The sequence below is a fragment of the Mesocricetus auratus genome, unplaced genomic scaffold (assembly GCF_017639785.1).
Source record: "Mesocricetus auratus isolate SY011 unplaced genomic scaffold, BCM_Maur_2.0 Super-Scaffold_100051, whole genome shotgun sequence".
Classification (NCBI taxonomy): Eukaryota; Metazoa; Chordata; class Mammalia; order Rodentia; family Cricetidae; genus Mesocricetus; species Mesocricetus auratus.
Window position 1 is genome coordinate 2,048,144 of NW_024429228.1, and position 15,959 is coordinate 2,064,102.

The 15,959-nt window shown below is 39.2% G+C and overlaps 1 protein-coding gene across 1 annotated transcript in view; it reads left to right on the top strand.

The window, feature by feature from the left end:
• The first annotated feature begins 12,455 nt into the window (after positions 1-12,455).
• Znf804b (zinc finger protein 804B) overlaps positions 12,456-15,959 on the top strand; it is a 482,235-nt gene continuing 478,731 nt past the window's right edge. Inside the window, exon 1 of the mRNA XM_005083970.4 lies at positions 12,456-12,889. Coding sequence (XP_005084027.2) covers positions 12,782-12,889 — 108 coding nt within the window. The 5' untranslated portion in view covers positions 12,456-12,781. The remainder of the gene's footprint in view (positions 12,890-15,959) is intronic.

Below are 15,959 nucleotides of genomic sequence, written 5' to 3' on the forward strand. Positions count from 1 at the left end.
TAGCAGAATTCTCTCAATCTCTACTGCACTTTGACTGAAATGTGAGTTCCTTGGTTGGAGATAATGCTGTGGGAAATAGCAAGCAGACCTGCCTTTAGTTCCTGTTTTGACTTTCCTCAATAACGAAGAACCAAGTTTACAATTCTTCATAAAGACTCACTTTTCTTTTCTGAGTTTGTACATATATATTTTTTCAACAGAATTTAAAAGTGAGTTGTTTGACACCAAATTCGTTTGTTATTGTTTTTACTGTTGAAGTCAGCCTTGCAATATAAAAGAATAAAATGCTTCCTTAATAATAATTTAGTTGGATTTTGTTTTGTATGAAATGTAAAGTTCATGTGAATTTGCACATATGGTAGGTTCCCTTAATATAAATTACTTTGTCCATTTATGCAGACATTTATGTAGATGTATTGTTTTTCTGGCAATCAGCAACTAATTTTCTCTGATGCATTTTACTTAATTTATAAGTCTATTAAAATTTAGGTTAATGTGTGTGAATATATTTTCCTATATATTACTAATTATCTTTCTTAATATTTTCTGCTTCTTTTAGATATTGCTTCCATCAAGTGAAGTTTTTGTTAAAAAGATTTTTTCAGTATTTTATTGAATCCTATTTATTGCTTTATTTGTGTTTTATTGGCTTATTATGTGTTTTGGTAACACTGCCTTAAAATGTGGCTTGACATCTGGTAGAGTTGGACGTATGGCTTCATGGATATTTTGATAAAAACATTTAGTAATGTCTCCTATTAATTTTCATATTCCTAAAAAGTTTTGTTAAATGTGAAGAAAGCCATTAAAGGATATTTAAGGGGTATTGAATAATCCCTAAAAGGTTCCTGTGCAAAGGTAACCTTTTAAAATTATTAGCCAGTAAATTTATGTTTTCATTATATATAAGGCTATTCAATATTCTGGGAGTATTTTATATCTGGACAAGCAATTTAAATGGGAAGTTATGTATGATTTCATTACATATTGGTTAAATAAAATTTAAAAGTAAGAGCAGGCTGCTGTTTACTACAGTGTGTTTATTTATTTTGTAGTACTGGAGATTGGCCACAGGGTTTTGTGCCTGCTAGGCAACTGCTTTATCCTTTATTTTAAAATCAAATATGCAGTTATTTAACTTTCTTGAAACCACACAAGATCATGCATCAACTAGACAAAACTGCAAAATTCAAACTAGTCTATGTCTAAGCAATTGAGACTATTAATATAAGTCTCTGTATCTATCTGGGACTTAACAATTGTGACAATACTTCCAACAAGAGCCAAAGACAAACCTAATAAAAACTCCAACACCAGATATGACAAGTGAACTTTTGAGTTGTTGGTCAGGATTGTGCAAGAGAATTCTGAATCATCTAGCCTATTGATAATTCTTTGGTTGCCCCATGAAATGGAAGGCAAGTTGTTTTTGCAACAGACAGCATTTTAGACACAGGATGCAGGGATTCTCTAAGCTGGGACTGAACTGAATGCCTTCTCCATGGTGACTAGCTTCCTTGGTACCAGAAAGCATCATGCAAATTTCCAAAGGACCGAAGCAACTCATGAAGCTTTTGTATAGGAAGTGGCAAAGTTCTCTGAAATACAGAAGAGTCCAAATCACGATGAAGTACACTGTGTTCAGACAGACTCATTCTGTGAGCCAAGAGACACAGTGATGACCATGTTTCTTGGCATGCTATGGCAGCATGGATTTCTTTTCTCTCCACAGATATTCCAACTGGCATGGGGACTTTGCAAATAGGCTGGGAAAATGCTGTGTAAACAGTCATAACTCCAGCTTTCATCCTTATGACTATCATCAGAAATCCCTCGACACAGTGTGAGTCTGAGACTCATCTTTGAGAAACTGTAAGGTTATAAAATGGCACTGGGTTTTATCAAACTGGAGTTTGTGATTTATTTAATTAGTTTGCATAGACAGAAGATTCTGTCTCACCCAGTCCTGCAGCTGCTAAGTTGCAAATAAACAGAGAGACTTAATATTAATCATAAGCTGTTTGGCCTATTGCTCAGGTTTGCTACTAGCAAACTCTTACAACTTAAATTAACCCATAATTCTTTTTCATATAATTTTAAATTTAAATTAGAAATATGCTTATTTTATATGTCAATCCAAGTTTCTTCTCCCTCCCCTCCTCCCTTGACCCCAACCGACCACCTATACCATCCTCTTTCTGCTCCCCAGAGAGGGTGAGCCTTCCATGGAGGATCTTAAAAGTCTGCCACATCATTTGGAGCAGGGCCTAGGCCCTCCCTCATGTGTCTAGGCTCAGAGAATATCCCTCTATGTGGAGTGGGCTCCTAAAGTCCATTCCTATACTAGAGATAAATATTGATCCACTACCAGAGGCCCCATACATTAACCAGACCTCATAACTGACATGTACATTCAGGGGGTCTGGGTCAGTCCTATGCTGCCTTCCCAGCTATCAGCCTGGGGTCCATGAGCTCCCCCTTGTTCAGGCCAGCTCTTTCTATGGATTCTTCCAGCCTGGTCTTGACCCCTTTGCTCATCACTCCTCCCTCTCTGCAATTGGATTCAAGGAGTTCAGATCAGTGTTTAGCTGTGGGTGTCTGCTTCTGCTTCCATCAGCTACTGGATGAAGGCTTTGGGATGGCATATGAGACAGTAATCAATCTCATTGTTTGGGAAAGTCATTTAAGGTAGCCTCTCCATGACCACAGCAACTCTTATAAGGAAAACATTTAATTCAGGTGTTTTATACTTTCAGAGGTCTAGTCTAATAACATTATGGTTGTACATGGCAGCATGCAGACAGACATGGTGCGGGAGAAAGAGCTTATTATTACACATCCTGATCAGCGGGCAACTGGAAGTGAACTGTGTGCTACACTGTGCATAGCTTGAGAAAAGGAGACCTCAAAGAGTGTACCCCACAGTGGCACACTTCCTTCAAAAAGGTCACACCTACTCTAACAAAGCCACACCTACTCTGACAAAGCCACACCTCCTAGTAGTGCCATTCCCTCTGAGGGCCACTTTCTTTCACACCACCTCACTTACTTTCTTCCTGGCCCATCTCTCTTTCATCAAGGTGTGTCTTAGGGAATCCTTTAAAACTAATCCATTTATACAGGTCCAGGCTTTTTCTATATATTGTCCTCTCAGAGTTAAGTACAATTTGACTCTCCTCTTTAGAACTCAGCTTTCTGGCCTTAGGTCAAGCATCCAGGCCTCCATTATTTCCTAGCAGTCAGGAGCAGTCAGGAGTAGTCAGTCAGGAGCAGTCATTCAGGAGCAGTCAGGAGCAGTCAGGAGCAGTCAGGAGCAGTCAGTCAGGAGCAGTCAGGAGCAGTCAGGAGCAGTCAGTCAGGAGCAGTCATTCAGGAGCAGTCATTCAGGAGCAGTCAGGAGCAGTCAGGAGCAGTCAGGAGCAGTCAGGAGCAGTCAGTCAGGAGCAGTCAGTCAGGAACAGTCATTCAGGAGCAGTCAGTCAGGAGAAGTCAGGAGCAGTCAGTCAGGAGCAGTCATTCAGGAGCAGTCAGTCAGGAGCAGTCAGGAGCAGTCAGTCAGGAGCAGTCATTCAGGAGCAGTCAGTCAGGAGAAGTCAGGAGCAGTCAGTCAGGAGCAGTCATTCAGGAGCAGTCAGTCAGGAGCAGTCAGGAGCAGTCAGGAGCAGTCAGTCAGGAGCAGTCATTCAGGAGCAGTCATTCAGGAGCAGTCAGGAGCAGTCAGGAGCAGTCAGGAGCAGTCAGGAGCAGTCAGTCAGGAGCAGTCAGTCAGGAACAGTCATTCAGGAGCAGTCAGTCAGGAGAAGTCAGGAGCAGTCAGTCAGGAGCAGTCATTCAGGAGCAGTCAGTCAGGAGCAGTCAGGAGCAGTCAGTCAGGAGCAGTCATTCAGGAGCAGTCAGTCAGGAGAAGTCAGGAGCAGTCAGTCAGGAGCAGTCAGTCAGGAGCAGCCAGTCAGGAGCAGTCAGGAGCAGTCAGTCACTCAGGAGCAGTCAGGAGCTCACCCTGAGTGTACCCTGTGTTTGTGGTCCCTTATACCGCGAGCCGATAGGAACAGCTGGAGGGAGCTGGGGTACCTTAGAACCCTAGATTCTCAGCTTCATTATCTTGGCTCATCCCCTCTACGAAGCAGCTAAAGCCTCCCTACCTGAGCCTTTAGATCCTATTAGGCCTATCACATCTGCTTTCTCTCACCTCATAGAGGCACTCCAGTGAGCACTCCTACAGGCCCCTGCTCTGGCTCTCACCTCATAGAGGCACTCCAGTGAGCACTCCTACAGGTCCCTGCTCTGGCTCTCCCGGACCATAATCAACCCTTTATTCTGTGCACTACTGAAAAATTGGGAATGGCTCTGGGGACTTTAGGCAAATGAGAGGATGCACTTTTACCTATGTTTCTAAACAATTAGATTCAGCAGTTAGGGGATGACAATCTTGTCTACAGGTGAGAGCAGCCATCTTTCTATTAGCCCAGGAAGGTTCTATGCTCATCTTCAGTCATTTTCTGTCTGTCCTGTCACAACACTGGCTCAAGAATCATCAGACAAGGGCCTCTCTACTTTGTTCCCTTCCAAGCTTAAATTTTCTACATTACTTTCCTAGAAATTCTGATAATTATTAAAAATGATTTATTATTTTAATCTGAACAACTTCATTTGTGGGGCCAAGTCTGTGAGGGGGTGTGGCCAGATGAGAGAGGTCCCTAGAAGCGAAACACAACTCTGCATCCTGTGAACAGGAGTAAAGGGGCAAGGGAAAGTCCTGACATAAGGGAATGCAGAAGGCTTGATCTGGGGCAGGATTGGCCACACCCCAGGACAGAGGCTGACATATCAGGCATTCTCCTAGGGCAGGCTCCTGCTCAGTTTGGACCTTATGTAGGGCCATGGAGTCTGTGTTGACATATTTTGCAAAGATCTCCTTGAGAATTGAAGGCTGGGGCCTCCAGGAATAGAAGACCATTTAGTTAAATGTAAGCCATATCTTTGGGGCTTGTAGTCACTGTGGATCATGCTTTTAATTCCAGCATTCCTGAGGCAGAGGCAGTAGAGTTCAGGCCCAGCCTGGCCTGTAGAGAGAGTTCTAGGACATCCAAGGCTACATAGAGAAACTCTATCCTGGGAAACTAAAAACAAAGAAACAAATCCTAGCATCACCTTGTGCTGTAGATCTCGTGACTGCTTCCCTGGAACAGTAGTCTCACTGCTTCCTGATAGTTTCCGTGAAGGCAAAGTTGGTCCTTCTCTATTCTGTTCTTGCCTTGGCTCTGCATAGAGCATCAAGGTGTTCTTAGTCTGTATTGGTTCAATGTATCTAATCTTTCACGATTTAGAGACCTGGAACCTTTCATTGTGGTTAAGGTTAGAGGATTCAGCTGAGGTCCAGAAGTGCCCAGAGACTCAAGTATAATGGTAAGATTGCTTCACAGAAGCCCATTGGACAGAAATTGAGAACAGCTGTTATCGATAATTTTAAAGAAAACATACTTTTTGTTTTGATGAAAACACATGTGACTGTAGGTATGTGATTACTCAGCCCCAGGACAGCCAAAATAGTTTTCTAGAATTTTTGCACTGGTCTCATTACTGCACTGTAGAGAATATGTGGCTGACGAGTTCTGCAAACCCCCAGTGGATGCGGAGGAGCCGATGATACCAGTTGCAATGCACACGGAAACTGAAAAGTCCTTATGATACAGTTTACTTCAGATTACTTTGCTGTGAGAGAAACAAACAAAACCACTCTAAATTTGCTTTCTTCACAGCATGGAGGGGCTGGGCCATGATGTTCATGAACAATTCACAACTTAGAAACTAGATTTTTCAATAATTTCGTATTTGTTGGATGTCTTTGAACTCAGTTCTTTAAATACTCTAGGTACAAGATCTTTACTGTATTTATATTCTTTTAAAAGACATACTCATTTTATTTTGTACATGTGTTTTGTACATGCCATGCCTGCAGAGGACAAAGGAAGAGGGAACTAATTACTGTTCTTAACTGCTGAGCCACTTCTCCAGCCCCTGTACTTATAGGCCACTTGCAGGTTTTCTCAGAATCTTTTCCTTTATCATTAGTAATAAGATGGGCTTCAGAGAATCTTGATGCATTAAAAATACAGTTACTGATATTTGAATAGTGTTTATATAAAAGCCTGGGTTACCCATGGGCTGAGGCCCACACATGTAGAGGGCATTCAGGATCTAAACAAGAGCACTGGCTGGCATTATGTTTCCCAAGGCTGAATAGCTGCAGCTTATATGAGGTGCCCGTCGTGTAAAACAGGCAGCTCCTGTGCCAGTTTGTTTTACAGGTTCATAGTACAGCCTGATGCCTAATATGAGAACATGCTTCAAGCCTTATTTGTATCCTCAAATGTCTGAGTTCTACTAGGCAGTTCTGTTATGTTATTGGTACATTAAGTTCAAGGAACAAGAAATCTGTACTATTTCTAGGACCATTTTAAGAATGCACAACCTCCAGCAACAATTTAAGAAAGATAGGAAGATACAATATAATTGGACACCTTTCTTTCTTTCTTTCCTTCCTTCTTTCTTTCTTTCCTTCTTTCTTTCTTTCTTTCTTTCTTTCTTTCTTTCTTTCTTTCTTTCTCTCTCTCCTATTTTTCCCTTTACCTTCCCTTACTGCTCTCTCTCCCTTACTTCCTTCTCTCCCTCCCTCCCTCCCTCCCTCCCTCTGCCTCCCTCCCTCCCTCTCTCCCTCTCTCCCTGCCTTCCTTTTTTCTTTGAGGCAATGTCTCTCTACATAGCTCTGACTGTCCTGGAACTCCAAATATAGAGCACACTGGTCTAGAACTCACAGAGATCTGTCTGTATCTGCTTCCTGAGTGTTGGCATTAAGGGTCCATGCCACCACACTGGATTCTAAAATATTTTTGCAAGAAGCTAAATATAAAGCAAAGGTTGGAAGGAGAGGTTGAGATCTCAAATAAAAGAGGGAGTTAAATAGAGTGCTTTCTTTAATGAAAGGTGTAAGTTCTCTTATAAAATGAAAAACCCCACAATAATATCACATTTTAAGATACACAAGAAGTGTGAGTTTTCTCCACAGAATTGTGAATAAGGAAAGTACAGAATTGTGAAGAAGGAAAAAGGGATTCCTGTAAATGACAGAACTAGTGGAATTTCATAGATGTTTCTTAGGAGTTATATGTTAAAACAAAACACTTGCATTCAGATTTATTAGGTTTGTACATGTACACATGAACACATATAATCATACTGAATGATTTAACCATGTTAGTAGCTTAAAATATAAAACTTCATTAACCACCTTAATGGCAACTGAGTTCCTCATTGCAAAGATATTCCTGAGCAGCTTTAGATATTAAGACCACAGAAATGTACAAAAAATACAAATGATATTCTTAGTTTTATCAACAACATTGTGATTAATAGTCAATACAAAAATGTGTCAGAAAAATTAAAAACAATACTAATTTGAAAGACTTAAAATGTTCTTATAATGTTGAGCATGATGTTATATAGCATGATTTGATGAAAGACTAGATAAATCAAGAGAACCAACTACAAATACCAGAAATAACTTATACTATTATGGTCAATTGACTTTGATGAAGAAGTAAAGGCAGTTTAATGGATCAAGGGCATAAAATGTGCTCTGTAACTGGATATGGACATCTTTTAAATTGAATCGAGATACTGGCATTTCCTTTTCCATAAATGTTAACTCAAAATGACTCAAAGGTTTAACTCAAAAGGCAAAGCTACAGAAGACAATCTAGGTGATTTGGTGTTTATGAACAACTTAGTAAATGTAACAATAAAAGCATATTCCATAAAAATTGATAAATATCAGCCTCATTGAAATTACAAACCCCGATCTTTGAGCTATACAACTAAGTAATGAAAGTACAAGCTTTGGAAGAGGACAAAATTCAACAACATTTGATAAAGGATCAGTATGTAACATAGACAAAGGATTCCTAAACAAAACTTACAGTAAGGGATCACATGGTGTCTTAGTAGGGTGTCTGTTGCTGTGAGGAGACACCATGATCATAACAACTCTTTATAAAAAAAACCATTCAGTTGGGGTTGGTTACATTTTCAGAGGTTTAGTCAATTATTGTCATTATGAGACATGGTGGAATGAAAGCAGAGATGGGGTTGGAGCAGGAAATGAGAGCCCTACATCTTTACTCACAGACAACAGGAAGTGGTCAGACGTACTGTTGTAAGCTTGAGCATATATGAGATCTTAAAGCCCATTCCCACAGTAGCACACTTCCTCCAACAAGGTCATAACCACTTCAATAGAGCCACACCTCCTAATAGTGCCACTCCTCATGAGCTTATGGGAGCCAATTACGTTCAAACTACTACACATAGCTTAATTTAAAAATGGACCAAAGTTAATAGCAAAATACAAGCCAGAAAATAAGAAACATGACAAGCAATTATAGAAAAGATGTTTGACATCCCAAGTCCCCAGAGAATTCAGATTTGAAACAATGAGATATAGCCCAGAGTCATTTAGATGGTTAAACATCAAAATGTTGACAACAAGTGTTGGTGAAGGTAGAGAGTTAAGAACAACTTTTACCCATTACTGGCAAACACAAAGTCAAGAAGAGTTCCACTGGAAGACCGGCTGACAGATTCTTACAAAAGTGAACATCAGAACTAGTGATGGAGTTTCTAACATTTTAGACAAAAGATTTAGAAGCTTTCACCAAAGCATGAATGCTCATAGCAGCTTTAATCCCATGTCAAAATTAGGAAGCACTAAGATGTCCCTCAACAGTTTAAGAAACAAACACAGAGTGATATGAACTTATTTCCTAGGGACTTCAACGGCAAACTATCACAAACTGGGTAGCTCAATTGCAGAAATTCATTTTCACACCATTCTTGAGGCTGGGAGTCTGCAGTTGAGGCCTTGCTAGTTTAAAATCCTTCTGAGAACAACAATGGAGAATACACTCACAAGTCTTCCTTAGGGTCTGGTGATATGCTGGTAATCTTTGACATTCACAGGAGTATTAAATAGTAAGTGCAGTCTCCAAGTGGATTTTATTATCTATGTGCCTATGCCTCTGCATCCATCGCTTCCCTTCCTAGAACATGATCAGATTAAGGTCCATCCTAATGATCACCATAACTTGTTACCCTGAAAAGACAACATTTCCAAATAAAGTCATATTTAAGGTGTTTAAAATTTTATCATGTTTTGTTTAAAAGACGCAATTTAAACCATTAGATAGTAGACCACTATTCAGCAATAAAATTTAAATGAGATATTATGTCACTAAAAGATTCTTATATTATAATGATATGACATACTTGCAAAGTTAACGCCAGAGAGAGTTGCAAGATGAATAGTTGTAAGGGATTGAGAGAGCTAGGAGGAGGGATGTGTAGATGGAGCACTGATGACTTACAAGAGCATTGAAATTATTATGTATGCAATGGCAATAGATTATACATATCCCAAACTGTAGGTTGGATAACACAAAAGGTGAATCTTAATGTAATCCATAGATCTGGGTAATAGTGTCCAATATTGGTTTAGCTGTTGTGGTAAATTTACTAAATGCATGCAAAAGAAATTTGTGAAGGATTTAAGAGAGTACATGCTAAACTTAGGTGGGGTGAGATGATAAAGAGATATGGAGTGTATATGAGATATGTTGTCAATCATCTAAATCTATGGATTATCAAATTTCTTGCAGTCTGAAGTCCATTTCTTTTTGCTATTCATATTCCTTTCCATGGAATGAAATTCCTTAGATCAAACATTGCTTAACATAAATTGACCATGCATATTTGTGCATAATATTTGATTTTCATAGTGTTTGTTGTAATGGTGTTGACCTATGACTAAAATTGACTTCGTGTAGGCATATTTTAAAATCCTTTACTTTCATTTTATTTTCCCCACAAATTTCAATTATTAGACTACCCTATTTTGCAAAAAACAATTTAATACAACTGAGAAACTTTTTTATTGTAGCAAATGAATATGTATTTTTGTTATTTACATTTAGTGGACCATGTCTCAAATACAGGCTGACACTGGTGAACTTTTTAAATATGGTACCATGCCAAGAGGCAGCAACCACAGCTGGCAAGAAAAGGAAGATTTTTCTTCTTATTATTATTATCATTATTATTTGAATAATCTAGATAACACATGTGCCAAATTTTGTCTCAATATTTTAAGATATGTGTGTAGAAAATACACAAAAGCAAAGAAAAACTTACTTGAAATAGCAAGACAAAGTGGTACCATTTATTTGCAAAGAATATAGACCTCAAAAAATTAACAAGTTTTGAAAACTTTAGCCAAATATTTTAATACTAGAAAAGCAAATACTTTTTCTCTTGAGAAAAAGACAAATGCAAAGGATGATGTTCTAATGGACAAGATACGTAACCAATTCATAATATGATATGATGAAATATTTGGTTTTATATTCTATAACTCACTAGTGCTTTTAGAAATGTGTTTTATTCTTAAAATCATTGCAGTTTATTTGAAAGTGTATTTGTTTGATAAATAAGACACCATATCCTTGGAATGTATTCATAGAAAGTGACATTGTTTATCTTTAAGATTCTATTTCCATTTATCAAGAGCAAAACATAGTTGAAAACTAAGCTATATTGTCTTCTTTTAAAATCCCCAAAGGGAAGAAAGCTTTTACCTGTTTATGTAGGTTAAGTATTTGCAAATACACTTTTATATGAAAAGTATGGGTTCCTAAGACATTTTACATTTTAAGTTCATTAAGTATCATGGAGTTAAAATGCTGTTGGTGTTATGGTAATTATGTCAGGTAAGTGGATGAATGTGTTGAATTCGTGTTGATGTTCAAAGTTTTATCAAGATAGTTAAAAGCCAATTTCCTAGAAAGTTTACATTGGACAACCTAAGTTTCAGTCATTTTTTTAGTTCAAGCGTAAAGAGGATGTAGAATTCTCCCATCCCTTAAAAAACTCAAAATGCATACTCAAAAGCTCCCAAAACATCCAACTAAAATTTATCTAAAAGTTTTACTATGACACATACAATACATCTAAGTGTTTTTTTAAATAAAAGATTCATGATAGTAAGCCATTCAATAATATAAACAAAAGTCGATCTTTTATTAGGAAGCTACAAAAGTTAAAATAGAACTCACTCCTTCCCTAATTTATGAGTTGCCTTAACTGGAAATATTCAAATAACATTTTATTTTTATATGTTTCTGTCATGTGTGAGAGGTCCTAAATGTCAACTGAGTCTGATTCCTCGCTGCAAGAGAAGAGAGAGACCTCTAGGAGGAAACTTAGATAAAGTGAGCTAGAACAGCAGTGTTTCAAGGAATCCAGAGCAGAATGAGCAAGACTGGACGACTCTGGCCCTGATTTGAGTGGGTTAGAGAGGGACTGCACAGCTCCACCCAGCTGGCTTTTGGCACAGGAGAGGGCGTTTGCCTTCCCCCTACAACCTGTGAAAGCATCCATCTCTCTCTCTCTCTCTCTCTCTCTCTCTCTCTCTCTCTCTCTCTCTCTCTCTCTCTCTCTCTCTCTCTCTCTCTCTCTCTCTCTGTTTGCACAGATGTTTTATTTTCGGTTCAGTTCGCTCCCTGGTGGCTTAATTTACACTAGCCAAAAGACATTAGAGAGGGTAGTTATTAGGGGCTGGTGAAACAAAGATCTCTACCGACCAAAATATCTGCGTCTTAACGGGCAGAGAATGTGTTTTCTGTAAGCAAACCTTTGTAGCTAGAGGTGTGAAAACATATATACGCACACAAACCTCAGCATTGGTTTTTACCCCTCCTGTAAGTTCGGCACCTAAAAGTTCCTCTATGCCACACACTGGCTACCATAGAGCATCTGATGGACTCTGGGCAGAACCTTTACATGGCTAAAGGCGTCTGGGAAGCTGTTGCTTCTGCCATTGAGGCCCCCAGTACAGGGAGCCCTAGAAGGAGCAGGCGGCAAAAGCCTATAGGAAATGATCTCTTGCTGCTTCTTCCACAGTCCTCTCCAGTCATGCCCGATGTCTGCCCCCTGGAGCCCCTTAGAAAGTTGGTTCACAAGCCGGGCAGGAGAACTAAGAGACTGCTGCTGCGGGTTCCAGAAGGCGGAGCAGTGAGTTCAGTGTGGCAGCTGTCATCTTTCCTAGCCTCTCCCTGTACCCAGACCCCACAGCTCCTAGCTGGACGCTCACTGTCCCCGCGCAGTAGTCACATCTCCAACTCCTAGAGCTCGCCCTCTCCCGGACACTGCAGAAGGGGAAGCTCCGGGGCTCTCGGAAGAACCGCGCCACGCTTCCTCGCACAGGCTGCATCTGCGGCTTCCCGACTTCCGCAGCCTGGGGACTCAGCGGCTGCAGGATGCTGACTAGCACCTGAGCTTTCCCACCCTACTCTGCCTGCATCCCGAGCGACAGCAGGGGTGGGGGAAAGGGGCGGAGGACTCTGATTCCCTGGTGGATCCAGGAAGTTGTCCTTTAAAAAGCGCATCTTCAGCCCGCTTTTGAGCACCGCCTCGTCAGAGCAGCATGAGGACTGGTTCGCCAGGCCCCCTAAGTGTTCTGGGGCTGCCACCACCGCCTCAGTCCGAGCAACCGCTGTGGGCAGAGAGAGCCACTCGCAGGTCGACAAGCAGGGGCACAGGGGCTCTGCATTCCCCGCTTGCTGCTGGCCTCTTCTCCTCTGGAGGTGGCACTCACTGTTGCTGCTGAGAAGCCAGCCTGCATTTCCCTGCCTGTTGGTGAGGAGTTGAGACAGCTCCTCCAGCCAGGACACACATGGCTTGTTACCTGGTCATCAGTTCCAGACATCTCAGCAATGGGCACTACAGGGGCATTAAGGGAGTCTTCAGAGGTCCCCTCTGCAAGAATGGATCTCCGTCTCCGGTAATGTGCACACAGGCGCGATCACCCATCCACACATGTTCAAAACCAAATGAAAACAAAAAGAGATATTGAGACATGCTGTCCTGCCTGACAGAGCCGGTTAGACTAGGAGGGCTTAAGCACAATCCTTAGTTACATCAGCAGACACACTTAGTGACAGTTGCTGAAAGGGGTGTGTATTTAAATGTTTCTTGTCATCCCAGGCATTTTGATCTGTAGGTTTTGCATGCAAATATTTACTAAACATAGTTAAGTGTCTGGATGAAGGCAGATCCTCCGGCAGAATCTATTGCTTTGGGTAGTGTAGAAAGTTTGTCTGACACTTTATAATGTACTTTTGTGAAGTCATACTTTCAGATTAGTTTAATAATTTTACAGCTGCTTTATAAGAAAATAAACTCCTCAAGGGATTTGTCTTGGCAAACTGAAAAGGTGTTGCTTTCCTAAGCATTGTTAAGTTCAAGGATCAATTAGATTCTTTAGTTTAGAAGGAAGTGGATGGGTTTCTTACCTAAATCCATATGGGTTGTTTATTGTATTACACAAAAATATCTTAACCTGCAAATTGAGTTCTTTTATTTAACGTAGTAAACTGTTCAAATACTGTTGTCCAGAATCAAAGGCCTTACTATATTTATCAATTAATTCATAGTACTGTAAACTGTTTTAAGGGTTCAAATGTCCTTAAAGAAAAAGTGTATAGGTATGTGTGTATGCATGCATAGTTTGAGTATGTACATAATCAGATTTAGACCACAGTAAATGGGCAAGTATCCAAACTTAACGAACAACTTTTCTGTTCTGATATTAAGAGAGTATATTTAGTTGGCATGGCAGATAGAGGAAGGGCTTAATTTGCCTGAGTATTTTGTACCTCATACTTTCTGTTACAGCTAAATACTTCATTAGTGTGAATTATTTACAACTGCTATATATTATAAACACCATTGGTTAACAGCATCTTCGACTGGCATAGGAATCTGGAATTCCGAGGTACATGTACTCAGATCCATCAACAAGATTCCCAATGACAAACTCTTCCTTCATATTTTCATGTACTCAAAATGTGCGTTGATGTGACAGTCCCAGTTAAATGTAGAGAGCCAGAAATGCTACTTGGAAAACGCTGCTTGCAGTAACAGTTACAATTAAACTCACAGGGCTAGATAGGGACTTGGCAGTTCCAGCTGACTGAAAAATACAGCGACAGTCAGCAGGAGCAGCAGGTCTGAATCTCACCCACTTTACAGAGTAAGGATTGGAATTTGTGCAGCCTCAGCAAACCATTACAGCATGCAACAATTCACCGTGTCAGGAGCATTTTCCTCAGGGCAAACAATTCCAGGTCTTCCTTAAGCACATGTGGTCTCACAAACCTATGCTGCTCCAGTTTTCTTACAGGCATTTTTTTTCTTAGTGTGCCGATCGATAATCTCCCTGTGACTGTCTCCATAACCTTCCAGAGTCAGATTATTGTGTGGAAGTACATACATCTCAGTATTTGGGATCAAGGGGGACATAACTCATCATTATTACAGAGCTTAATTCTATTCAAGGAGATTAGAATATGATGTTGATCTAAGATCTCTAGTGCTTAAAGAGAGAGTTTCTGTAATTTGGTCAATAATAACCCTGTCTCTCTTCTGGTTGCTCATGTCCCCAAAGCCTGGCTGACCTCACATAAACCGTGTAAATGTGGATGGTAGACATCAGCCTTCCATCCACATAGCTGTGCTTGTTGTCCATGGTATGGCTGCACACCTACAGTATACTATTTTTATAGTTTACTTGACTAATTCCATTGCTTACTTTTTGTTTTCAAATCTTCAGTTTGGTTCACTGGATAATGCTCACTAAAATGATGTAGGAGCTGTTTAGAAATGTGTAAAGTAGCTTAATACATCCCCTACAAACCCATTTGTTTCTTTTCACATTTTAGAGTGGACATTGACTTTTTCAAGGTTTGACCAGTCTCTCTCATGAGCTGGGTTGTATTTGAAACTGATACTCAACCCTTCTCTGTTGAGATAAGCCTTCATTTGGTTAAGATTTTCTTTCCATGGCAGGATGTCTTTTTCTCTAAGGCAAAATAAGTCACTACATTCTAGATCCTAGACTCTCTGCCTTTGAATAGCTCACTTGTCTTCAGGAGTGTGTGCTTGCCTTCTTGATCAACAGGTTTCAAAGCATCAAATTAAAAATAACATATGTATATATTTTCATATTCAACATACTCTTGTTATATTCATATTGACATTAGTTTATTCATATGCCTTCAATGCTAATATTAAACCCATTGATCATACATTCATTAAACATTATCATTTATACTTTTTGAAATAGGTTCTATTATGATAATGCATTTTCAAATTTCATGTCTAGAATAATGTAAAATTGACTGCTACCTATAACTTTAACTTCCCAACATTCTATTTCCTTAGAACTACAGACTTTGAGTTAACTAAAACTATTTTCACTAGGTTCTCTATTGCTTAGTCTTTTTCCTTCCTCTTTTAACCCATGTCTATTTATTCCACATTTTGGTGGTTAGTAGAACTATTTAAAAATTGGACATGGCCTTAACATTCAATAAAATACAATTATAGAATAAGAGTATTTTGTATTCTCTTGTAGAAAGGAGACAATTATTTCTTAGATTAATAAACTTTTATTTTTAAGTTTTGCTATAACTATGCCTATACAGTATAGACTTAACATTTCATTGTCTATAATATACTTACAAATAATTAAGTATATATTTAAAAATAATTATACAAATTTCTTATGTTTAAGTCATGTCTGTTTATTGGAAACATGAGATATTAACCTCACTGGACAAGAGATAATTAGGTAAAAAGACATACATACATAAATACATACATGTGTGTATATATATATAATTCCAAGAAATTTTATGCGTAAAATATTTTGAGTCATTATATATATTTCTCATAATAAACATTAAATGATGTAACTGATTAAAATATGAAGCAATAAAGTATTTTACCCACTAATAATACCCACAGATTAGTAAACTGAAAATCCTAGACTGAAATTCTACTTCTATCTT